The 27817-nt window shown below is 42.6% G+C and overlaps 1 protein-coding gene across 5 annotated transcripts in view; it reads left to right on the top strand.

The window, feature by feature from the left end:
• The window catches only part of shank2b (SH3 and multiple ankyrin repeat domains 2b), an 85522-nt gene that overhangs the window by 42456 nt on the left and 15249 nt on the right, over positions 1 to 27817 (top strand). For all 5 annotated transcript variants that reach the window (XM_042110805.1, XM_042110804.1, XM_042110803.1 and 2 more), the window contains exons 13-17: positions 2133 to 2290; positions 4185 to 4298; positions 15358 to 15439; positions 18380 to 18462; positions 19822 to 19946. In XM_042110805.1, the coding sequence (XP_041966739.1) occupies positions 2133 to 2290; positions 4185 to 4298; positions 15358 to 15439; positions 18380 to 18462; positions 19822 to 19946 (562 nt within the window). The remainder of the gene's footprint in view (positions 1 to 2132; positions 2291 to 4184; positions 4299 to 15357; positions 15440 to 18379; positions 18463 to 19821; positions 19947 to 27817) is intronic.

The following is a 27817-nucleotide window of genomic DNA, read 5'->3' as shown; positions in this document are numbered from 1 at the left end:
GGCCTATATGAGTTGTGCAGTTATAGGTAATATGTAGGTGAGTATACATTTTCTAAATTACAGTAGAATCACAGCATTAGTCTATAGCCACACCTCATAAACACGGGCATATGTATGTTCTGAATGTCAATGTCAAAGACATGGAGGTATAATATTTGTTCAGTAAAAATATGTTAACTGCATGTTTGTCCGGAGGTTGCTGCTTGCTAGTCCAGCAGGATGAGAATGCTGGATAGTGAGACTTCTTCAGACTCAGCCAAGTGTGATCAGTTTATATGCAAATCTCTTTGTTGCCTATATGAATGATGAAAAGTTTTTTTTACAATTTTTCCTTATAGATCCATAGTGCTGACCAGAGGTCGTTCACTGTCTTAGAACATTGGTCAGCCCCTTTTTCCTCTGCCAAAATGTTATGAACATGTGTTTGACTTTGGTTGATGATTTAACTTGTAGCACTTACCTCAGTAGATAAGGAAAGCCCTAGATTCTTCTACAGGCTTATTCATACTGTAGCACTAAGGTGTATTGTTCAAATTGCCTTCATACCTTCTATTTTAATACACCTGATAGACCGACTCTAATTTGGTGGCGTTTGCGTGTTTGGAAATGAGAGGAGACCTCTCTCTTTGCTCATGACCACCCGTGCGGCACCTCCACCATCCGCTCCACACCCTCAGGGCGTCATCTGTACGCAGTATCAGTCCAAAAAAGATCCGCGCACAATGAAGCCCCAATTACATAACTTGCCCTAATATGGGGTGCAGTGACTAGTTAGCAGCTGGAATGCCTTTGGCTGTGACATTGCCCGTGTCCCAGCGGAGGGAGGCCTGCTAAAGCTGGAGCAGGAGAGGGCACGGGTGCAGGCTCTCTGTCCCACTTTCCCCCCTCTCCCTCTCCCTCTCCGCAGAGCGCACCACGGCCACGGCGTGCACCCTGTGTGGCCCTTCATCACACGCGGGGGGGGGGGGGGGGGGGGGGGTTGGGTGGAGCAGGGGAGGACAGAGCCACACTCCTCCGAGCCGACCTCAAAGTTTGCTGCTCGTGCCGACGTGCAAAAGTGTGTTATCTTGTGAAGATGAAAGCTCACTGCATGGTTTCATTCAGCCACTCAAGCCTAGTCCCTTCAACCTAAATGGTCCAGCAAAATGTGTTAGTTCAAGGTTATACTTCACTTTTCTCAGGTGAAGGGTACTGTTAGTAACATTGTCTCCATGTCTCCATTATGTGCAAGCCCAACTCCATCTCCATTTTTGTGCACGCCATAAAGATTATTAATCTGGGACAGTCAGGCAAGCTGTTTTTAAACGCCTCCTACTCTGGGGCTCTCTTCCAGTGAGAACAGAATGTAGCAGGTCAATGGGGTCACAGGAGAGGAAGCACTTCATGTGTATGTGAGAGAAGCAGACACAGATAGATTTCAGATGACTTTGTTAAATACCATCTATGCAATAAATACCATCAGTTTTAAATGAAGAGGTAGATTAAGGAAGTATGGACCACCCCCAGGTTTCTGGTCCCATGTTCATGCAGTTGCATGTGCGCCTATAGACCACTAGGGGGAGCAGTAACACAATCCTCCATCATGGTCTGTCAGTGGTTTGTAGTCTGTATAAGATGCTACCCCAAATGTTGCTGCACAGGGAATAATGTTTACCTGCACAACCTTCAATATTCCATGCTAACAAACACTATTGCCATAATTAATAATCCTGCACATATGATTCTGAATACACATTTTAATAAAACTTTTAACTACATGTTTAATCCACTTTCTGCAAGGATTTACATTTCCCATAACCATTTTTGAATTTCCTTCTTCCATGTATGTTAAGGATGCTAGCTAGTTTCTCATGTTTCAATCCTGACCGATGTGTAGAAAATGACTCCCTATACACTACACTCCCTAGAACTGCATTATTTTGCTGACCTAGATAAGTACGGATATTATATTATCACTGAACTTAAAACTTTGTACATTGTGTTCATGTTTGCTTGATCGTTTGGTAAAAATGACATTGTATCATTAATGGGGAAGGGACAGTTGACCTTTTTGCAGTGATGTTAAACAGATGTGCATACTATATGCCAGGTCTTCTGTAACCAAGCTCTCCCATTCGCTCCTCTCTCTCTAGCCCACGGCCCAGCAGGGATGGCCTGTCCAGCGCAGAGACCCCCATCTCCAAGCGCAAGATGTACAGCGCTGTCCCAGGCAGACACCACGTAGTGGTGAAGTCTTACCAGCCACAGTCTGAGGGCGAGATCACGCTGTACAAGAACGACCGAGTCAAAGGTAACACCTACACCAGCACAGCCAAAGGTGTACACCACACCAGCACAGCCACTCTAGCCTAGTTTTATCTTAGCATTGCTTTGCTTAGGGGCAGCCGTAGCCTACTGGTTAGCACTTCGGACCTGTAACCGGAGGGTTGCCGTTTCGAACCCTGACCAGTAGGCACGGCTGAAGTGCCCTTGAGCAAGGCACCTATCCCCTCACTGCTCCCCGAGCGCCGCTGTTGATGCAGGCAGCTCACTGCGCCGGGATTAGTGTGTGCTTCACCTCACTGTGTGTACACTGTTTACTGTGCGTGTTTCACTAATTCACGGATTGGGATAAATGCAGAGACCAAATTTCCCTCACAGGATCAAAAGAGTATATATATTTATACTTAGCTCCATTGTGCTTGGATTGCAGTGTGGTAATGCTTAAACACAAGGGCATATTAGATCTGAAGTTCTGAAGAATACTGCAGGTGCTGAGCAGGAGGTGGTGATTTCATTTGAAATCAGACTACAGCAGTGTGTCTGCTGTCAGAGAGGTCAGAGGAGACGCAGCGTTCATGCTGCACCTTCTATTAGACTTTTGGTGGAGGAACTCTTGGGAAACAGAGCAGAAAGTCTAACAAGCTTTTATTGTGTGAAAGAATGTCTCCTCTCAACATGAGGTTCTGTGAGCTAAATAAAAGGTGCTCTAAGCATAATGTTATGTGGTTTCTAAGCTAAAACATTTTTTGTCACATACAGCAAACATCACCTCACCATCCGCTAGTTGCCTGTGCCCGGAATACTTTGTAAAATATTGCGGTCTCTGTACCATAAAAAACATGACAAACTGTTCCAGCCAATCACCGACAAGATGCACATTTAGGAAAGTTTAATTTGTACAGGAGGGAGGGGGGAAGGAGTAGCGAGCTAGCTCTCTGTTTTGTTTGAACGTCAACAGAAGTGACATTACCCAACATCGCTTAGAGCACCTTTAACTTTGTTTGTGACATGAGCTATGAGCTGATCCAGTCTTTTTTAACTGCATTAGGATCAATTCCAATTAACTATGCTGATAGCCCAATTGAAATCCTATGGAAGGTTTTTAGACCATAGATTGTGGCAAATGTGGGATGGTTGGACTAAACGTACATCTGTTAAACAAAGGGTGTTTTGACTGACATGACTGACATGAAAAGGTTCCATAGGATTGAAATGGGTCTCTCTCCTTATTGCTTTAATGATCATTCACAAAATCCTTAGAAGGGGTTAACCAAGATGCCAGTATTAGAGGGTTTGATATAGAACTTGTGAAGATTTTACTCTTCTCTATTCATTTAGTCATTGTATAGATCCTGATTACATTTTTTCTTTTATGCATTTATACTTGCAGTTCCAAGAGTACAGTCATCTAATCTATACTAATACAGATATGTGGTCAGACTAAATAGAGTGGAAACGACACGGAGAGAAGACAGATGCTATACTTCAGTCTCTGTGTTAAAAGCTATGACCTGGGGTAGTAGCATTCTCATTTCTACTGGCTGAGGCTGACAGAGAAGGCGTTGCAGTCTTAAAGCGGGCCAGAGAGGGCTATGAGAGCTGGCGATAGCTCACTGATCTCCATGATGGATCTCCTCTCACACGCCGGCTTTTAGAGGTGCATAACTCACGCTGATGTGTGGTGCTTTGGTAGAGGAGCCACCAGAGTGAGGTCATCGAGGACGACATGTGCCTTCTGTCCGGGCCTCCCCCATCCTCCTTTTCCCATCTTCACCATAATGTTTGGAGGGATATGGCCCGGTGCACTCCCTTAAGAGAATGAGCCCACTTTTATGACCTTACATCTGCCAAAGGACTGACAAATATACAGATCTGTAACACACCACCACCCCCCCTCTCTCTCTTTTATTCTCTTATTCTAGTGCTGAGCATTGGAGAAGGGGGCTTCTGGGAAGGCAGTGCGCGTGGGAACGTGGGATGGTTCCCCGCAGAGTGTGTGGAGGAGATCCCCAACAAGGCCAATGAGGACCGACCCTGTAAGTCCCGCACCGAGACCCAATCTGAGGTTCCCATTGCACACAGGGGATTTCATACGGCCACATGATGGCTTTGCTGATTGATCACTGGGCCAGAGGAAATGCTGTGGGGGACTGTATGGCCATAGTCCATAGCACATAATGTTTTATTCATCTATCTTATTTGTTTGAATATTATACATTATTGCAATATTGTTCTTTTTGAACCCCTGTGCCTATGAAAAGCTGCTGGTCATTGCCAGTCATACAGTCTTCGTTGCCTGCTCTTACTATAGTTCATGTTGTATTCATTAGTTGCAGCTAGGCCTGACTGCACACATTAACCAATCCTAAATCTCAAGGACAATATCTGCAAAACCTTTTGAGCAGAGTATAGCCTTGGGAATGAGGGGAATTAAGGAAGTTAAACTAGAGCACTGTAAATCAAAACGCATCAGGATACACAAAGAGCCACAAATACAGTACATCACAGAGTCTCTTGAGGACACTGTGTTGTACTGCTCAGTACAGGCCACATGCCTAATCTAGGCCCTGATACAGATGCTATGATGATCTGAGCAGAGCTGGGGGATGAAAGGCTGCAGCATATATAGCATAGCTGCATATGGCTGTGCATTGTGAGTCATGGACATGGGTTGACTTTGACGAACCATGTCACTTGGTGTATGTGTGTATCTTCTTATGTGTGTTTGTGTGTGTGTGTGTGTGTGTGTGTGTGTGTGTGTGTGTGTGTGTGTGTGTGTGTGTGTGTGTGTGTGTGTGTGTGTGTGCGTGCGTGTGTATGTGTGTGTGTGTGTGTTGTGTGCGTGTGTGTGTGCATGGGTGACTGTGCGCGTGCGTGGCGGCACAGTGCGTGTGCAAATTGGCATAAGGGGCCAGGGGCAACATTCTGTTGAAAGTAGTTATTTTGGTCCAAATGAACGGCTTCCACATCAGTGCAGCCAGTGTGCCACGGCTTCACAAGTGCACACGGAGGGCTCCATGTGGCCAGTGCTGCGGGCCAAAGCACCAGAGGTCCTCCGAGTTGAAAAAAAAAATCAGCAGCACATCTCTCTCTCTCTCTCTTGGAGGAATATGCTCAGTGTTGAGGGCCATTCACCAAGGCCCAGCAAGAAGCCTGGTTCATCTTATGATTTAGTGTCTGGACAGCTAAAAACACCCAAAGCCATCCTGCCTCTGAATTAACATAAAGATATATTCAACTAATCAGATAGAAAGGTTACCAGTAGTGGCTGTGTCCGTGTTGGTGGTGCATCTGAGGGGCGCTCTTATGTGTAGAGAAGTCACTAAATGGACTGAAGGACATTGTGTGGGGGAGGAAAAATAATAAGAGATCTCTGCTGCTGCTGATGTAAGTGAGTGGAACGACGTCAACTGTCATTGCTCTAATGGATGTGGCCCATGTGACTAACCTCTGGAGAGTGACAAGCTTTGCTGCTTTAGTAAGCCATGGTACAATGCTTCCTTGCAGCATTCAGTATGTTGGAAAAAGAAAAAAGATGCAGTCTAATGTAATATTTTTGTCCGGGAGAATCCTCACAGTTCCTTTGCAATCAAATGCACTTATGCACAATCCTTACTCTGTAAATGGGAAACAAACAGCCATACACTCCCAGCTAGTTAACACTTCTGGAGCATAGAAAGGACCTTTGTTCACAATTACAGTGGAGAGGAGGTGAGAGGAAGGAATCAGACCAGGCAGAATAAAACATATTAGTGTACTATTAGTACGGTATATATACACTCAAGAATACAAACAAGATGGATGTTGGATACAAATGGAAAGAGCCAGCATCATTATGTAGAGCAGCTGGGTGGACGTGCAGGTCACTCTTATAGCAGCAGAAAGCAGGAAAACATGTTAATGATAGAAACAGACAAAAATGACGTTTTTTTTTTTTGTCACTGTAACTATTTTTGCACCGCTAGCCCTCCTATTGCTGGTCTATGGTCATTCTTAATGAGTCCACTGCTGTCCATCCACAGACAGCAGTCAATGACATGAAAGTAAGTAGTAAGTAAGTATAGTATCGTCAGCTATTACCAACCGTCCCGTATTTCCAACCTCTTACAGTATGTGTATGTGTCACTTATTCATATTCTATACAAACCAATATTCATTTCTATACAAACCAAGACGGTGGATTCCTAAAGAAACGCAAGCACCCACACCATAAGTGTATGTAAATTAGTTATGTACCAAAAATTACATTTTACCGTGACTCGAAGAGCTGTAAACAGTGTTGTAAAGGTTGCGTGTATAAATCCACTTGGAGCTCCAGTGGAATTTTGATTTGCGACGAGAATTCTCGGGCTAATCGTTGATGTGCCGTGAGAAAGGTTGGGAATACTGTAGGCACCCACCAGCCCAGCACTAAACTCCGAGCGTGGTAAACAAAATCGGATATTTCAGGCAGTAAAAGCCCCGGTAAGAACCAAACTAGATTTTGTTCAAATCTACACACCTATGGCTACTGAAAAATGTCAGGTTCATTTATCAAATGTTATTTTGAAGTATTAAAAAATGTTGTTTTAGAATTTATGAAACGAAATGGTTGGTAATTAGCACATTTACGATAAGTAAGTAAGTATTTTTTTATATAGTGCATTTTTTAGCACAGTGGCCACCCAAAGCACAGACACAGACAAAGACAACATAAACACTCCAAACTATGTCCCTGGGCAATGCAGATTCTCTTAGTGTGAACAGCACATTTACATGTAAATATGATGTCACAAAGCATGTATAAACTTTTCCTGTCAGAATAAGGCTTACAGTTTATGCATTTGTAATATCTAAATCAGTGGGTCACTGTACAGCATTTAAACAGTAAAGCAATTTCAGTCTACTTTTATCATCAAGGTATGAAATCAAGGTACCAATCAAGGTACATTTTAATATTTTATCAGTTAAATATGACCTGGGCTCATGCTTAAAGTGGATCCAATCTGGCCAGATCCAGTACAGTTTTAGGATTGCTCCATTCTTGGGATCAGTTCATGTTAGACCCATCCATCCAGTCCATGTATGTTTCTATATTTGTATTTGGGATCGGAATCACAGAGTAACTCACACATCGGTACTATTGTGATATTTTGCCATAATATAATAATATAATACTGTATCACAATATAGCAATTCTGCAATACTCAATATATTACAAAAGATTAATTTATAATACATCACAATATCTGTGTAAATGAAGAAGAAAAGGGCAAAAAGTGGAAATAATGTATTTATTCATGTCATTTTACAACTGAACTGAAAGTGTCCAAAGTGCATAGTTTTAGCTTAGTGGTTCTTACAAATTAATTTGACAGTGTGTAGAGGACCATAATCATTCAGTTGATCAACGGCAATTCAAATTGTCAGATGAGTCTGTTTAGAATATGAATTATATTTTATATCTTGCGACGTATTGCCATATCGATATTTTGTCTCAACCCTAATTTATATAGTAGTAGTGCGGCTAAGCACCAGAATCGTTCATTTTTTTGCAGAAAGTATGAAACTTGGCACAGTTATACTAATACCCCATGTGATCAAAAATTGAAATGGACCCCCAAAACATAGCGCCCCCTAGTGGCCGCCATCTTGAATTCAAATATGGCTACCATTCTTAATAGAATTGTTGATAAAACTTCAAAATTAAACAAGATAAAAAAAAGTCTTTTAAGTTCTAACACTCAATTTTTAGGGTCAAGGAAGCTATTGACCTGATTTCCAAACAAACTTGATGTTGGCCATTTTGAAATCTAATATGGAAACCAAATAACCATCTCTATTGTTATTCATGATAGAAATATCATTCAAAAACAATTTCAGTTTGAACAGTCATTTTATCACATGACAACCTAAATAATATACGAGGCATCAAGTATAATCTGGTAAGATTCTAATATGGCCACTATGTGTAAGAAAATAAGCCAATTATTCTATATCTTGGTTAATTGAAGTAACTACCTTCATCATCAATAAATTCTTATTCTACCTTCTTCTCTTTCTGAGCAAACCTTAACTCTTACTATACACTGCTCAAAAAAAATGTACACTTTAAAAAATTAAACCCATCAGATCTCAATGGGGAAAAAACATCATGCTGGATATCTACATTACATTACATTTGGCTGACGCATTTTTAGCCAAAGCGACTTACAACCTGGTAAACAGTTTAATGCTTTTACATTTCTCAACAATTCTAGAACAATTTAAAACAATTCAAAAAGGTAGAGTACAATAGGGAAAAGTGCATCAGTGAGTACTGTTTTTTATACAGTCAAGTCAGGTGGTAAGTGCTAGAATTAGCTAGTTGTAAGTAGTGCGAGAGGAGATATTCTCTGAAGAGCTGGGTCTTCAGGAGTTTTTTGAAGATGGAGAGGGATGTCCCTGCTCTAGTAGGAACTGGTAGCGCGTTCTACCAATGAGGAACAAAGTTTGGATTGACCTGAGCATACTGGTGGCAGAGCTAGACGATGTTTGTCTGAAGAGCGCAACGGTCAGGGGGTAGCATATATGCCTGTATGAGGGCATTCAAGTAGGTGGGAGCAGTAGGTTTAGCTGGGAGGACCAGCAGTTTGGTTTTTGAGAGGTTTAGCTGGAGGTGGTGTGCCTTCATCCATGTAGATATGTCTGAGAGGCAATCCGAGGTCCGTGCCGAGACCGAGGAGTCAGGTGAAAAGAACAGGTAAAGCTGTCTGTCATCTGCATAGCAGTGGTATGAGAAGCTGTGCGAATGGATAATCTGTCCCAAAGAAGTGGTGTGGATAGCAAAGAGAAGGGGGCCCAGTACTGAGCCCTGGGGGACCCCTGTGGTGGGATGGTGAGGTGCGGACAGCTGTCCAAGCCATGATACCTTAATGCTTAGAGGCTGGCAAGCTAGCAAGGAGGCTAAAACCCATGGATGCTAGCGTCTGTCAAGTCTCTTAAAGAAACATATGCTGCCTTTTGGGGTCTTCTATCCTAGAGTTAGATAAATTAGTACATACACCCAGTCATAGTTAGATAAATTAGTACATAACCCAGTCCAACACATCCTACTGTTAGCCTAATTCAATTGAGGTGGGTGGGGCCAATTACTATATGCTAAAGTTGCTTTTAAAGGGACACCAGGCAAACCTGATGCTTTTTCTCTACGAAAAAAAAAAACCCTCGCTCGGTCTGAAGCTCTTTTCCTTTTCTTTGCATCTTCCGTCAAGGGTTTTCACTGCCCAGGCAAGTACAGGGTTTAGTCACACAGTCGAAACTTCACACATAGCCTAAACACACACCAGTTTTTGAGTGTCAGAATGTACGGCTACTTCCTTATAATCCAACATGTCTGCCATTTTAATTATGCATGATTGTCTAATTATGTATTTCATAATGCTGAAAGATGGCTATAGACACGTCATATTATGTGTTAAAAGCAGCATAGCATTATAAATGTAGAAAAAAGGGCATGTTTATTTGGTGGCCATATTTGAAGTCAAGATTGGGGCCACTAGGGGGCGCTATGTTTTGGGGTCCATTTAAATTTTTGATCACTAGGGGTAGTACTATACCTGTACCAAGTTTCGTGCTTTCTGCAAAAACTGAACGATTCAGGTAAAAATCTGGCCTTAGCCGCTGTACTATAGCGCCAATAATAATTATGACCGCCGTGCAGCGAAGCGTAGTTTAGTCAGAATTTTTTTTTTTTTTTCTTTTTCGCATGTCCAAATTTCCGTCAAGGATTTCCAGGACACTGTAAGACCAGGGTACACGAAACTTGGTGGGCATGTAACCCCAAATGGATAGCATGGAACCTCCTGTTTTCGTTTTGGTCTGTAGCCCCCCGATGGACTGGACCCCCCGAAAGGAGGGTAGGGCAGACACAGTTTTCTGTGAATATCTCGATAACCGTAGGGTTTAGGAGGACCATTTTGTTTTCTATGTTGATATCAAAGGGCCATGTCAACCCATTCCATAACCACTCATTTAATGTATAGCGCCACCTAGTTAAACACAAAAAAGTAAAAATGAGGTGTTGTAATCGCAGGTATCTGTGACCTAACATAGTCAAAACTTCACGAAATTGGAAGTGTAGGATCATTATGACACCCTCTGAATGCACGCCAAGTTTCGTGGAATTCCGTTCATGGGGGGCCACACAATAAATTAATTTATGTTACTATACACCAACTGGCCTGTAGGTGGCCGGAGACAGTTTTCTGTGAATATCTCGAGAACCGTAGGGCCTTCTAGAGGTCCACCTTTTTTTTGTATGTTGGTCTTAAGGGGGCATGTCAACCTACCCCATTACCACTTATTTCATGTATAGCGCCACCTAGTTAAAAATTAAAAAGCAAAACATTAGGTGTTTTCATCCCAATATCTCTGGCTGACATGGTCAAAACTGCACGAAATTGAAAGTGTAGGATCATTATGACACCCTCCGAATGCATGCCAAGTTTCGTGGACTTTCGTTCATGGGGGGCCTTACAATAAAATAATTTATGTGTACATTTAGTGACCGTACACCAACAAGGATTCCCGGGACACTGAAAGACCGGGGTACACGAAACTTGGTGGGCATGTAACCCCACGTGGATAGCATGGAACCATCGCTTTTCGTTTTGATCTGTAGCCAAAACGCTGGACTGGAACCCCCGAAAGGAGGGTAGGGCAGACACAGTTTTCTGTGAATATCTTGAGAACTGTAGGGCCTAGGATGACCAATTTTTTGCGTATGTTTGCCTCCAGGGGTCATGTAAACCCATTCCATATGCACGCATGTGCATAAACAGATACACACGCACACACATACATTCACAGTAATCCTACGTATGACACATACTCACACAGTAGACATATATACGCATGCATGAACCTGCACACACACAGGCACATAAACAGGCAAACACACACATGCACGCACACACACCTACCCACACACATAAACATAAACATGTACACGCACACATGCACACAATTCAAGAATTTCTCAGAATTATGAACAGGCAAGATGGGGGTGGGGTTGTATAAAATGTATATTACATGTGAAATCTATGAACTAACCATGTTTTGGTACTTGTTGTCTAGCAGATACCAGTGAGAATTGAGTGTGCATAATGCAATTCAGTGAGACAGTTAGAATCATATATGCCTTTCAGCGTGACTTATTTTTGTGGAAAACATGTGCTGGACTGGGCGGCGGTCATATTTTGTACCGCTCTGCGGTACATCTAGTTGAAATGGTCTCAAGGTTCATTACAGATAAAGAATTTGGTTTGGGTTCCTAGTTCCATTTTTTCCACTCTTCTTTCATGGGTTTTGCACAGCCCCCACTTTGGGCACCATTACTTGATGTGAATATGTACAATGAATGCTAAGCAATTATAGCAAGATATCCCTGCTCGGTTCTTTGTGTGCATTATCTGGATGTGTCCACCTCCTCAGTGGTTAAGCAAAGCTGAAGGCATACTGGAAATGGCTATTTGGTCTCAGACCACTTGGGTTGATGCCATCGCTGGTTGGTTCATTTTAGTGTGCCACGCTCTGGCAGGGAACAAGGTGTGAATGGTGGGAAATACTCAAGCTCTGCAGGGACACTACTCTAGCACTCTACCATGGAAACCACAAACCAGAAACCTTGAAATCCCAGTGGTATAATACCAGTGGCTTCTACCACCCCCCCCCCCCCCCCCCCCCCACACACACACACACACACACACAAACGCATGCACGCATGCAGACACACATGCAAACACACAGACACAGACAAACACACACACACACACACACACACACACAACACACACACACACATGGTTCTAGCCTTCCAATGTCACCAGTAGTGAGAGAGCTATGAATGGGGTAACCGTGGAGAGGAACAAGGAAGCAAAAAAATCTACTCTTGCTGAAATCTGAAATGTATGCTTGTAAATGTGTAGCTGTTTGGGGCATGATGCTATTTTTACCAGTCGAATACTGCATAACGGCACACCGTGCAAGCAGTCATATAACATTCAGCTGGGCTATGTATACAGCACACTGCTCTTATATGGCACCCATCAGCATGTAACAACACCTTTATGTATATGCTATCATCAGTAGACAAGAAAATATGCAAATTGGCTAATGTGTCTTGTTTTTATGTTCAAAACAAGCAGCGATATCACAGTGATGCATTGCATTCATATGAAAAAAATCTCATCCTCATCATGGTAATAGTCTGCATACGTCTACCAGCTCCGGATCCTAAAATGGACAGCAGCTCTATGTGAGTAAGAGCCCTGCTGCCTATGAGGAGGTGATGCCTGCCTGCCTGCCTGCCTGCTGTTGGGTTGAATAATAGTATAAGTATTGTGCCAAACTCACATGGACCTTTCAGAGGAACACACTCATGTACATCCCTGATTGATATATTTCCATGGAAACATCCTCTACACTGTACAGCTCTGTTGCTAAGGAGTGGGCCTTGGCAAGATTTTTTTCCTTTTCTGAACCATCTTTTTTCCTCTCTCTCTCTCTTTCTCTCTCCCCCTCTCTCTTTCTCTCTCTCTCTCTCTCTCTCGGCTGTTCAGTACTGAGAACGGAGCTCACATAGGATTCTTCTCCTTATCATGGGTTGTTCTTCCTGGGGTTTGGTTGTGGCTAAGGTTGTCTCATGCCCGCCACAGTTTGAGCGGTTCCAAAGTTTGCGGGTATGCGCTGTTGTTGTCGTTGGCGGTGTGGCCTGAGGGAAACACGTTGAGTGCTGTTTCCTCCACTGGCTGTTGGAGCCATAAAGGCTTCCATTTGAGAGAGGAGAGAGGATAAGCAATCGCAAAGCAAGGGCCAAATGGACGACCTTCCCAGGAGGAAGAAGGTCCACTTTGGAGGTACAGTCTATGCTTTTGGAGAATGGAATGATGGAATCAGATGATGTGGCATGTGGGCAGTTGAGCTGGGAATATTGGTGTTAGCTGTTGCACACTGGTGGTTAGCTGTTGCATTTGTGTGACTGTGGAGGACTGGGTTACAGAGTGTTTTCAGTGTTGTACAGTGTTGTCTCTTAGTTTACCTTGTTTGCTGTGTTAATAATTTGATATGACATGACCACCATTAATAATCCACTATCTAGGACAATGTCTTATGAGGGCAAGTATTATCTCTTCTTTGATGTTAGAGGGGATAATTTACTACAATTAAAAATACATACATGTTGGAGGCACTGCCTACAAAGTCATTTATATCCACATGTCCCCATCTAATCTAATGTGGGGTGTATCTTGTTTGTTTGATTTGGTCACTCTGTTCTATAGCCACCAGTCAGAGACAAGCTCTCTGTAGAAACCTGGGGGGCTAGATACCCGAGCTCATTTACTATTCACTACTGTGGCTTCTGTCAGTGCTGTCTGCACTTGTGTCAAGGGGGCTTTTTTCTGCTGTTGGTGAAGAGGAAGTGTTTGCACCCCAGATTTTTTTTTTACAGTAAAGTGCTAGACACCACTGCAGCTTAGTAATGACAGGGTGTTTCATTACCCCGAGAAAGAAAGTGAGAGAGAAAAGGATAGAGACAGATACGGAGAGAGAGAATGAAAGAGCGATGGATAGAGAGAGTCATAGACATGCAATTGATCATGGGCTCGTTTTGTTTACCCGTTTGATGTTTGTTTGATATGCGATGTAACAGCAGATGTGAGCAGATATAAGAGGCAGAATGTGAGCTGGTTGTGCGGATCAGCTCAGTGATGAAAGTATCGTGGGCCTACTCCGCGAAATGGCTCAGAGGCGCACACTTGTTCAGCGGAATAGATTTGTATGTTTAGAACAGCGCACACCCTCCCCCCTCTTTGCACTCTATCAAAAATATCTCCGCTGAACAAAGAAACGAGCGGCTGTGACTTTAACAGCTAACCAGTGAGTAGGTTGGAAGGGGGAAAGTGTCGAATCCCACGCAGCCTCCTGATGACTGATATCATCGCATATCAGCATAACTGCAGGAGAACAATAGTGAACAATAGAGCAGAGTTTGAGCGCCTCCGAGCCTTCACTAGTGTGCTCCCAGAAGTGTGCGTGTGTGTACACACACACAGACCGGTAAACAACAGAGGCAGTGCAAATGCATGCTTGTGTGTCCATGCCGGTGTCTGTGGTGACCCCATTTTGACATTTGGTCAAGCAGCAAAGCAAGAGAAGAAAAGGAAACGAGGGATTCTATTTTTTGTTTCTGTTGTAGCTCACAAGCATACATGAAGCCAGAATTTATCCAGCAGTGGTGCACCTCTCACGAGTTGGAAGGCAGCGTTGTCCCCAGAGAAATATCTAGGTTATCAGCCAACCTGGAGGAGGAGGGGGGGGGGGGGGGTGCACTCACTCACTCAGCGTTTCAGTATCCAGCCACCCAGCAGGCAGTTCATTACCTGCCCAAGTTCCCTATCTCTGCTTGTGCAGCGCACTGACCATTTGTGACCCCCATCCCCCTCTCACAGGACAGTAGCACATGCTGGAGTGTAGCCATCCTGTAAAAGCACACTGGGTTTTGGCTCTGCATGCCTTGCTCTGCTCTGTGTGCTGTTACTCACACCTCTTCACTTGTTAAGTAATTCAGCTACCTGCCAGCTCTCACTGTGCTTGCCATTATGATGCATCCTGCTTAATGTATAGTGCAGTTTTGTAATGATCGACTCTATTAGGTAACTCAAATTTGCAAATTGAGAGTTGATCTGCTGTTAAGGACATATCTCAACTTTTGAACACTGCTACCTGGAATCATTTTGTACAATTATCTGTATGTGTTTTGTTTTACTTTAATACTATATACACTATATAACAATGCCTTGCTTCCAAAGGCCACCTCTAAGACATTTATCAGTGCGCTTCCCCAATATTCATGTCATATTTCAAACAGTGTTTTCCTGCTGCAATTTCAGTTACTCTTGGTGAATATCCTCCTCCTGTGCACGTCAACATACAGTATGTCAATATAGTGTTGTGTTGTTCAGACACAGTCAACAATCTCTGACAACGATGAAGTTGTGAGCTCACATAACAGATACATTTCTGATGTTCAGATCAATATTTCATTTTGTACCTGTATTTTGCACTTTCCTTTAGATTCCAGAGCTGACCGATCAGAGAGAAGAAAGCTATTTCGACATTACACAGTGGGATCTTATGACAGCTTTGATGCATCAAGGTGAATATACACACGCACACACACACACACACACACACACACACACACACACACACACACACACACACACACACGCACACACACACACACACACCATCTGTGCAAACACAAACATGCAAAATTCACTAAGAATAGACACTACAGTTGCCCTATTGAAGCACTGTTTTCAGTTTTTTTTTTCATACATCCTTGCTACCTTGCTAAAATAACATTTTAAAGTTATTTTTAGGTTGACTGTGCATTTTGTTCATATTAGAATATCTATTCTTCTACAATTTTCCTCCTATATCTGACCTTGAAATATTGTTTTTCTCAGAAGACGATTCCTGTGTTGGTTTAACTGACTTTAATTAAGAGCATTCGAGAAGGCCGGGCCTGGGCCACAAGATCATCAATCTATTATTCATGCCCCGTGACTCCTTATGTGTTCCTCCACTTGCTCTATTTCATGTGCTGAAACCCACCCTTGTGCCCAATAATTGATCACAATATTGTGATGCACAAATGCTTTACAGTAGTAAATGAATATTTATCACCTTAGTTTACAGTCCATCCACCAGTCTCATTTATTATGTAGGCAACTGTTTGGTCAGCTGCAATGCATTCTAATTAAATGCCGGTATGGGCAGTACACACTTATTAGTAGTCTGTCTACGCTTATCTCAGAATTACAGCAACTGACCTTCCATAATTAGACTTCTGTGTAAAGCAGAATTATTGTATTTACAGAACTACATCATAATTGTCCTTGTATGAAATGGCTGTGTTTATTCTTTAATGGAAGTATGCATTATTTGCGTGAAATTATGGATAGTAAAAATATGTTTAAACAACGTAAGCAGATCTAAGAGCCCTGCATGAGAGTACTGTTGACTTCACTCTTGGTAAGATCTCTGTTTCAGTGGTGTGAAAATGCTTACTGTCAGATGGCTGGTTATGTAAGCAGAGCTGGAGCTTGAGGGTCACAATTGCTTATGGGTAGTCATCGCCATCAGGAACATAATGAATTTCCTCAGCATGTTGTGATATTGCTGTAACGCAATGCCATTCTGTATTCAGTGACATATTCAGCTCAGCCTTTACAGTCCTACAGGAATGTATAGATTGGTACAAGCTCACATTTTTACTCTCTAATAATGAGAGTAATTGAGAATAATTAACATTTCAGTTAAACACAGGTGAATCCCCCAAATATTCTACATTCTACAATCTACACTATATTATCATCATTGTTTACTATGACTGACTCTTCCAATGAAACCTGTTCAGTGCCCATGCATGGGTTAGAATGTGGCTAGCGGGAAAACAAGTGGTCATACCCCCTGTATGCCCCTGTCATTTCCAAACACTCCAAACGCTTGTCCTGCCAGGCTAAGGAGGACGGAGAGAAAATGATTCTCGGCTGTTTTCCCTGTCTGCCCAGAACCAGCTGACACACCCTGTGTACAGCGCTGGTTTCCATGGAGACGCAGAGCAAATCCATGGCAGTGCAGAGCCGAATGCATCCTGCAGTAGCTGTTCACAGGGACAGAGTTCTCTCTAGGTAAACTTTGACTCTGTATTCCCCTGCAGTGTTGTGGTTGGCCATGTGGAAACCACCATATGGACGCCAAAGTACTCGCTGGGATGCAGTGACCAAATGCATCATTCAAGACAAATGTCCAAATGCATTATTTCACTGAGAATTTCATACAGAACAAGACTAGAGCAAAACCTGCAGTACAGTGCAGATCTGGTCTTTGGACTAATTTCCACTGAATTGGTGACCTGCACAGTTGTTATGTTCATACAGAGACTTGCCAGAAATGCCTAAATCATTCAGTCAACACCACATGTGTTATCTTAAGTGTGATAACTAATTGTGCAATGAAAAGACAAGGCTTAGTGACTTTGCCTGCAATTACTGGAGAGGCTCAGTATGAAGTGGAATTACAATAATAGCCACACAACTGGTTCTGACCAAAGGCCCTACTCAGTCTGACAAATGCCAGTCCTGTGCCTTATGTTGCTATGCCAACCAGGCTACATATAACATTGGAGTCAGTAGCATCTCTTCAGGACCTCACTTGAAAATGAATTGTTCAGTTGCTGAGAGTCAGAGGTTCAGAAACCTGGTATGCCACCAGTTTAATATGAGAGAGCAGATTAAATACAGAGCGGATGTTATGGTATCCACAACACCTACATTATTCTATTTTTATTCAGTATTATTTTGTATTGGATAGGCTATTTAATTAAATGTTTTGGAAATACAATTTTTGCATTTGAAATAAGCCAATTTTATTCATTGGCCTCATGCCAAATACAGGCTACTTCGCAAATTTCACTGGGCCTTGTTTACTATTGCTCACTATGCTCGATTTCACAAGCCTGCGCTTTGAAAGTGATTTTTTATAGTGCCCAACGCGGCGCGTAATGGTCTTTTCCTGGTATACTTTCTTACTACATTCCTCTCTGTCTTTTTTTTCTACACGTCTGTCAAAATTCGTTTTCATTCATGCATTCACTTACTGTCCGCCCCTACAGTAACTCTCTCTCTCTCTCTCTTTCTCTCTCTCTCTCCCTCTCTCTCTCTCTCGTCTTCGCTCTCTGCTCCCTAAAGCCGGTTTACCCGCAAAGATCCTGTAGCATCTCATGCATTTCTCCCGTGGATTTCAGCCTCTCTCTGTTGGTGATGTTTGTTTGGTTCTTTCGTTTCTGTCGTTTGCCCTGGCCCTCGCCTTATCGTGCTGCTGCTCCTCCGACAGCAAATGTCGTATTATTCTCTGGAAGTAATCGCCGATGGTGCAGTTTAGCAACATCGCATCGTTCTGTATAGATCATGCCGAGAGGACAGCCGACGCCTGTCATGATGAAACATCACTCCGGGCGAACAGCTGTTGCGATGATGAGAATGATAGGATGCAATAACGGTCGTTATGCGCGGAATTTTCTCCACAGCGACTGTGTTATTGACGAAAAGACGGTAGTGCTGCAGAAGAAGGATAATGAGGGATTCGGGTTTGTGCTACGAGGGGCGAAAGGTAGGAGCTGGACCCAATTGTTTCTGCCTCCCCATCCTCGTGCTTCCTTCACCGTTATGTGTTTCCTGTCGTCTCAATGATCAAAGTTGTCTTAAGACAGGTCAATTCTATTAGCCTTGTTTATCCCCACGTCCCTCCAATGGTGTACAGCTGTAGTGAAGAAAAAAGTTGCTGGTCCTTAGATTTACACTAGCATTATTGTGGTTCTTCAGAAAACAAAACACCGCATGTAATATTCACTGTTCCCCACTGTGGTGCATTCACTCTAAGAATAGCCTACCTTTGAAAAGAATGTAGTTAACAAAACAAATAAACTTACAAAACAGCAAATGGATATGCATCAAAATACTTTTTTTAAAATTGGTCAAGTGGGTAAAGTTCTAGTCTCAAATTAAGCCGAAACTTGATACCCAGGCTGTACTGAGTTTGCCCAGGAGCACTACTTGGCTTTTACCCTGTGTGACAGCCATGTAGATGCCCGCTTGAGTCGCTAAGTTACTGTGACAAGCCCAGAGTATGACAGAGCACTGTCCGTGTCTCACATGTCCATTGCAAATGTTCATTTTCACATACTGTGTGTCCCTACATGTGATAGAACTTGTTTTCACCACCGTCCTACCAGCCAAGTCCAGTCCTTTGCACTGAGCAGCAGAAGCTGAACTGAGGCACAGTGCGCTGGGGTGCAGTGGTGTCCTCCTCTAGTCCTGCGCTGGGGCGTCTGGGCTCAGTGGAGGTGCAGCAGTGGAGCCGCGTGCCAGTCTCAGATCCTCTTCTGTGAGCGGGCCAGCCCATCGGCACTCCATACTGTAGACTGTCGTTTGTGTTGTGCTTGTGCTCCCCGTTGTCATGTGTGCCGACAGGTCTGCCTGGTCATCTCTGAGATGAGATGCGTCACATCATCAAACATGTCCTCATCATCCACTCATCTCGTGCCACAGAATGCCCTCATAATGCTGTTCAGCTGCTCACTCTGCTGTGATGTTGGACTTCTCTGTTGTTGACTCATTAAGAGACCCCTTGTACTGTGTCTGTACCATGACTGTGTAACTGTTCCAGGCTGCATTTATCAAAAGTACTGTTGTGCCACTGTCTTTATAACTAAGATATATATATATATATATATATATATAAGAAATAGAGTATGAGACTATGAGACATAGAGAATATGTAAAAGAGAGTATACACTGGTCACTTTAATTTAACAGTAGTTGTAGCACAACCCATTTGGGCAACGTAGCCCTGTCTTTGGTCAAAAGTGCTTTCTCTGTCAGCCCTCCTTCAGTACACCATGACTCACCGTTTTTTGTTTTTGTTGGTTTTTTTGCCTGGGCTCTTGTCTTGGTGCCCTCTGCTTCTCAGCTGATACCCCTATCGAGGAGTTCACTCCGACCCCAGCCTTCCCTGCCCTGCAGTACCTGGAGTCTGTGGATGAAGGTGGGGTGGCCTGGCAGGCAGGACTGCGCACCGGGGACTTTCTCATTGAGGTAAGGCTGTGGTTACTCTTCTGGGTTAGACCAGTGGCTCCTAGACTTAACACGCCATGCCCCAGTTTGACATTGAGAAAAAAATACATTTGAATAGTTTAAAGGAGAATTCCGGTGTGATATTGACCTAAAGTGTATTGAAACATGATACCGAGTGTGAACGTATGTCTCATAGCCCATCTCGACTTGTCCCCTGCACTCCAAAATCTGGCGCTAGTTAGCCGATGCTACCAACAACTTTTTCAGTAGTGGTGCTTCGGCATCGGGCTAGCCATGCAAATAAATCACTGTTTTACACCCATTTACGAGGCTCAATGTATCTCCACACTTCATTGGTAGACTTCCTAGGGCCCTGACATTTAAAACGAGACATTGAGAACTTTGAAAAAGCACTGGTAGTTTACTTACAAGACGATTTATACAGACAGTATCTTCACGAAGTTTAACGTTTGCAGCCATCTTGAATTTAGTCACGATAAGTCGAGCAACGAGTAAGAATGAACAGGTATGATAAGGGATCAGATTCCAAAAATAATTCAGTGGAAATGCATGGATTCCAGTTTCTTCCAGTAGCAGCAACTGGAATCCATGCATTTCCACTGAATTATTTTTGGAATCTGATCCCTTATCATACCTGTTCATTCTTACTCGTTGCTCGACTTATCGTGACTAAATTCAAGATGGCTGCAAACGCTAAACTTCGTGAAGATACTGTCTGTATAAATCGTCTTGTAAGTAAACTACCAGTGCTTTTTCAAAGTTCTCAATGTCTCGTTTTAAATGTCAGGGCCCTCGGAAGTCTACCAATTAAGTGTGGAGATACATTGAGCCTCGTAAATGGGTGTAAAACAGTGATTTATTTGCATGGCTAGCCCGATGCCGAAGCACCACTATTGAAAAAGATGTTGGTAGCATCGGCTAACTAGCGCCAGATTTTGGAGTGCAGGGGACAAGCCGAGATGGGCTATGAGACATACGTTCACACTCGGTATCATGTTTCGATACACTTTAGGTCAATATCACACCGGAATTCTCCTTTAATATCAGTCCATTAAACTGAAATATTTGATACAGTGAAACATTTCTTAATTTTATTTAATCAGAGATTTTGTTCAAAATGGATCAAACATGGCCGGCTCAAGTATGGTTTTATGATTAGCCATGTGTCATCCCATTGTTTGGATCTGTTCATGTTGGCAAATGTTCATTGTATTACACTATAAGACTATAAGGTTTCACTTCTAATATAGGCTAAATAGTATGTTTAGCCGATATGCAAAATGGACTGTAAAGTTATCACTAAATGTTATATCTAGGCACTGTTCTATACTATGTACTATATTAATCTATGCTATATAGTATATGCTATACTAAGCACTGACCTACTTGACAAGTAGTTTGTTGCTTTGGTTTCTTATTCCACTGTTTTACTGCCCCCCTCTTGTTGTAAGACCCCCCCCCCCCCTCCCCCCCGTGGCGGGCCTAGTCTACACTTTGGGAACCACTGGGTTAGGTCTGTCAAACATGCAACAGGCTCTCTAGTCATTTGGAAATGGCATCTTAGTGTTGATGATGTTGATGATGAGTAAATTTCGCTGACGAGTACATTTCTTACGTTGTGATGTTTTAGTCTGAGAGGTGGAAGAAAGGAGCATGGCTGGTGTTTCCTCATGCTTACTGAGAATCATTTGGGATGTTATTCTTCTCAAGATAGAATCAAATGACAATACGTTGCTCTTTGGTCCCCCTGAGGGCTAATGTTGGCTTCCTCTCTGTGTGCACTGAGGGTCTCTTCATAACTTGCTTGCTTCATCTGTAGACAGTGTGTCTAAGCTGTTGCTTTGGTTTGGGCTTTGATTGCGTCTCTTGGGTGTCTCTGACTATGGGAGTTGACATTTGTCCACTCACAGTAAGTAATAGTGTATGTGGACTATGTGTAAAATTGTATATTATTTGTACAAATGTATATTTGTCTTTCCTTTTTTCTTTCTATCTTTCTTTTGTTCGTTCTTTCATTCTTTCTCTCTTGTACCTACTCTAAAGTCAACTTATTTTATCGACACAGCAAGAAAACCATGCCTGACTGTATAGAACTTATGTAACAAGAGTGAAAACATATGAGTAGATCTTGCACAAGTCGAGCTCTTTGGATTGCTCTGAATACTGTGAATCTTTTTGTTTGAAAGGCAAGAAAAAAAAACGTAAAAGCCTTGATGCTCCATTTCAAACAGCCCTTTGATACACACTGGAGGGCTGAATGGGGGATGACTATGAACAGCTAGCCAAGCCAGCCCGTGTCTAGCACCGAGGCTCCACATCAGCAAAACAAATACATTTTGCATGTGGAATGTACCCATGTTGCATAAAAGCTTCATGTCCGCAATCCACTCTTGCATCTCGGCAGCAGTGAACAGGTGGGAGGAGGCGAGGCAGCCGTGGGACGAGGGTAGCCTCTTTATCCATGCGGCATGCAAACCCCTCATGAATTATTTGCCGCGTGTGATAATTGAAGAGTCTGCAAGTTTTCATAGGCGGCCGACAGCAAAGCCAGGGTTGAATTATGACAAAGTAATGAGACTCGGCCGGATAAAGAATGGCCAGATTAGTGTACCTTGTTAGGTTGGTTGAAAAAAAGTTTTTCAGAGAAGAGAATGATCATTGTCTGCATATGTTTCATATATATACAGCAAAGGCTTGGCATGTGGTAGTAGTGATGAAATGCTTTTCTTTTCAGTTTTGACTCGGTTTCTCTGGCATCACCTCCACTGTTGTTGTATTTTCATGTTTCCTAATGTTGATGCTGCTTATATTCTTTGAACATGAAAACAACCCTTGATATATTGACCCAATGTCCCTTGACAGAGATTGCACAAAGCAATCTCATTGTGTTTCCTCTGACAGTATATAACGTAAGTTAGTGTGTAGCACACAGTAAGCTATTATATGCTTTGTTACTTCCTCTAACCAATAAGTTTAGTGGGCTGAATGTCATAACTTTTGTTAGAAGGGGCCAGTAAAGGAGTCATCTTAAATTGTTCCCTGTTAAATTTAAGTATTATATTGTTTTGTATTTGTATGTCACTTTGGACAAAAACGTCTGCCAAATCCCATAACCATAACCGTATAGCCTACTTTAGCCCAGAGGTGATATACAGTACTGGCTATGATTAGTCATTTGGCTTCACACTCGTTTATAGGTGTATATTTGTGAACAAGAAGTTGAATATGGGCATGTCCATCAAGAAAGGTAGGCACATATTTTTGTGCTCAGTCACTCTCAGCCTCTCTGATGACCTTGCAAGCAGTAATCAGGGCTTTATTGTTCAGTCAATGTTATTGACGGGGCTGGGACCCAAGGGAGAGTGATTGGGCCTCCGCTGCTAGTTTCCAGTGGGGAGTCGCGCTGTTTCACTAAGGCTTTCTAGAGTGATTGATGTTTTGAGATCTACCTCCCCCAACATTCTGCCAGGAAAGCTGGGCTTCAGCCCAAATGCAATGTAAACAGAGAAGGAAATTTGATAGTGACCTTTTGTTAAAGTATATATTCCATTCGTTTTAAGTGTATTTAAAATAGCACAAGGAACTTCTATTTGTGCTCTGATTATAAAATCCAATTCTGTAAAGTTGTCATGAAGACATAACCATTGCATGCTTTAGTGCACCAAACATTATGTAACTATTAGCCTTCAGACTTATGGCTGTCTTTTTGTATCGATATATGAAATTGAATTTGCACATTTGTATGTTTTTCTTTCTTTTCAACTCAGGCCCCGTTAGTTGGTTGCTTTTGACCCTGCGTCGCCCCTCAGTTTAAAGGCTTGTCTCTTCCGTTTAAGTCGTCCTGGTCTGAACAGCGTTAGTAGTCGAACAGAGAGGAAGTGAAGTCAGCACTGGGCATACTGAAAATACATCTCCTCCCACCACCAACTGCGTGTGGGCATCCAGTACTGTATTTGTGTCTCTGCCTTCTCATCTGATTTTTATGTCAACGTTTTTTTTGGTTTTGTTTTGTTTTTTGTTCTGTATTTCCTGCTGTGCTGTCTATACGCATACTTGCTTTCTCACATTATAGTCCTCTATGTCTGTATGTCTTCCTTTTCGGCATTATCCTCCCCTCCAACTCCCCCAGCTCTTTTCTCATTCTTTGCTTGTGCCACTTCTGACCCTTCCCATTCTAAGACTGCTCTGGCTTTTTGCATATCTACCTTGTCTGAGTATAATAGAGAAACACAGGTAGCTGACGTCAGCTATTCTACTGTATATTGATGTAGGCAGTACTTACTGTACAGTAGTTTGCCTTCATATTTCAAAGACAAAAAATCTTACGAGGCAGTTTGCTTACGATAGTAATAGAGCGGTAGATCTTCAGTTTCATCATCACCCCACTTCTGTGCATTGGTAAAACATTACACAGAGTTGACCTAAAAATCCTCCTTCACAGTTCTCAAGCTAACAGGGATACAATTCATCCTCTAATGATATAGCAAGCTCTGAATGGTAGGACTGGAGTGAACACTGTCCACTCTGCCCAGACATCATGGAGAAGGTGCGGGACACACATGTTTACGGTACCTAAAGGGTCGTTCACACCAGGAACAATAACTATAACTATAACTACTAACTATAACTATAACTATAACTACTAACTATAACTATAACTATATGATAACGATATGAAAGTCCACACTGACAAACGATAAGGAACATCTCTCCTTGTGAAGATGAATGTAATGTCTAAAATTTGATGGATTCTGATTGGCCGTCAGCTTTTTATTCTCCAAATCGCTCTGAAAGTGATCCCCAATGGTATCGTTCTTCATATCATTATCGTAGTTTATGTGTGGACATTAGCTTGATCGATACTTTTTTGTTGTTACCATCATATTTATCATTTTCGGTGTGAACACCCCTTAATAATGCGACAAGTCTGGAATGGTTGAATGCGGGAGGTCAGGTTGCTCAGCCTTGTTGTTGATATGATATTTTATTATTTAAATTACGCTCTACTGTTCCTACAAGTCTTCAGCTTTGTTCCCTTTAATGGTGGTGAGGGCTTTGTTATGTGTAGAGGGGGCAGCAAGCTTCATGACATGCCCAGGAGGTTCCTCATGGCCTAATAACCACACCAGCCCACAACCTGTCACAAAACCTGTTCCATGAGCGATGCAACCTACTTGGGGCGCACCCTTTGGAGGGCCTGCCCTGCACTGGGCACTAACATACTGTGTGGCTGAGATGAGAGAAATAGCCCTCCGGTCTGCCCTCACCCCAAAAATCTCATGAAAACCTGATGGAAATGTCCTATTACTGACAAGGACATACAAGGTTCTCACCAACGTCCCTTCAATGCAAGTGCTGTAATGATTTTGTACCGGCCATTTTATACCAGTCTTGATGCTGTGTGTCTAATCTATGCAGGCCACCCTTCAGTTGCTGTTGTAGCATGAGATGGCATGTTGCAGGAGATATAGCAAATGGCTATGCTCTTTGTTCTGCTTATTTGATCATTTGAAATGAAAAATGAAATGATTGGAATGTAGTATTTGTGCTCATTTGTGGGAGATGTAGTCAGTGTCATGGCGTAGAGTTTCCCCTGGGGAGCATGATGGCACATGCAGGTAGGGGCAGACAGTGCCATGTTGTTTATCCTCTGAATGCTTGGCCTGTACTGAAGTAAAGTGCCATTTAGTTAGTTAGGGTAGATGGGCCATGCAGGCACACAATATCAATAACAACAATGTTAGAGCTGCTTTATGTGTGTGTTGTTTTTTAAGCACTACTGAGTCAGAAGAGACTAAACCTGCTAAATGATGTCATTCCACTGCTATGAGTCATCCAAGCAGGCTTAAAATAACGCTTCTAAATTCAGTGGCATCAGGTCAGATTTGGACAGAAGTTTACCGAACTCTGTTATGCATCCTTAAGGACCAACGTCACAGTCTTTGACTCAAAGTACATTGTGACTGGATATTATAAGTGCTGGAAGACTGGGTTACAAAATGTCCTGTACTTTCAGGAGCCATTTGAATTCTGAACAATTTTGTAATGCCAATATGGCGGTTGTCTACACATATCCCACCCCTTCCGTGGCAAAAAAGTCGACATGTGAATACATTGTGCCAATCATGTGGTGTGTTGTGAGTACTGTACATCTTGGCAATCATGTGTTGTGATCTCGCCACTGGAGCAAGGTTGGTGTCGTGAAGCCTTGCCCATGCACAGTTCTGCCCAAACTATATGCCCGATAAGTGCCCAAAATGCGTTGCAATATGGCCACCGAGTGGAGGGACTTGCCTAAAAGGACTTTGCTATAGGTACTGTAGTTAAATGACCATTGTGGTCAGTATTGCACCACCATTCAGTGGTGTTCTTTCACATTTTATGTTTTAATGCACACCATACTGTACATACTCTCATTGTTGGAACTGCTTAGTTAACCCAGTTAGGTGAGCTTTCCCATCTCAGTGGACACTTTTTAAACCATGTAACTTGCATTCACTTGCACACAAGGGACATCTCTAGATAATCATCTCAGATGCCTACCGGTATATATATTAATAATGTTGTGTGCAACCTTTATTTGAGCATGGGTCATTTTCTTCATCTTCTTGTGTATGTTGTGTGTGGTATGTTGAATGTTGTAGTTTGTTGAAAGTTATGATGCTGTGGTTCTCTTGTAACAGCTGCATCTGTATTCCAGTAATGCTTACCTAGCAGCACCTGTGAAATGTACACTGGATGCCAGTACTACAAAAGCAATATGAATATTGTTGAACTTTTTGCCATTTTAGCCATGCTTAATCATTCGATGATTGATGAATGATGGTTTTAGTGCTCGTTTTAGTCATTTCAGGTTGCATGCCTTGTACTTGTTTGTTTCACATCAGTTATTATTGTAAGTTCTTGTCGGACTGTAAGCTTTTGGTATTCACACCCAAAACAAGTTGAGCTGTTTTAGCTCTCTTGACCCCTCTCTTTCGCTCTCTGTGTGCTAACATGGAGCATTGGTCACCTAGCAACCACCAACCCATTGTGTTGGTGTGCTCTGTTGAAAAAGAGACAGCTGAGCTGTTGGACATTTTCAAAAATGTCCAAGTGTATAGCAGTGGGCTTCAGTGTAAACATACACTGCCTTCTATAACATGCACACACACACATGCAAACTGTGAAGATCTTAAGTCAGGATGCAGGTGTAATTATTGCGAGAGCAAAGTGATCACCTCTGTATAAAATCAAACTCAGTTCTCATAGTGCCAAAGAAGATGTACATTGCATGTTGATTTAAGAAATCATATTTACCTCTGTTAGTAAGATCGGTTGCATGCCCTTACAAAACTATGTAAAAGATGTTGTACAATTCAGGTATTTTTCATAAATGCATCACCCCACCCTAAACTACGTAGTTCCATTGTAAAACCCTGTTAAGCATGGCTGTGCACGAAAAACTGCTTTTATTCCCACTGATTCACTTGGGCAAAGCAATTACTTGTGCGGTGAATTTATGCCGTAATAGGCCTCCATCGTAGCCCCCATACCACCTCATATGGTGGATCTAATTCTTCACCCAAGGACCTCACCATCTGGGAGCGGAACTGGAGGTTGAGCTCATGCAGATAAGGCTGCTTTGAGGACAGACTAATGCAGGCCACTTGGAAGAGAAAAAAGGCCTGTGGAGTGGAGAGAGGTTGTGTGTAATCTCTCGCCGAACACATCCTCTGTTCTCTTTTATAATTAGCCCTCCACCAAGACAAAAGAGTTCAGTCCTCCACGGAGAGGGGAGTGAAGTGATTCCATTTGGATGATATGGTTTCAGAGGGACCATGAAATTGACCTCCGTTAACCTTCTCTGTGAGGCTGATGTACACAGAGCC

This window comes from Alosa sapidissima, chromosome 11 (genome assembly GCF_018492685.1).
Source record: "Alosa sapidissima isolate fAloSap1 chromosome 11, fAloSap1.pri, whole genome shotgun sequence".
Lineage (NCBI taxonomy): Eukaryota > Metazoa > Chordata > Actinopteri > Clupeiformes > Clupeidae > Alosa > Alosa sapidissima.
Note: the sequence above shows the minus strand (reverse complement) of the source record. Positions and strands in the feature narration are given on the sequence as shown.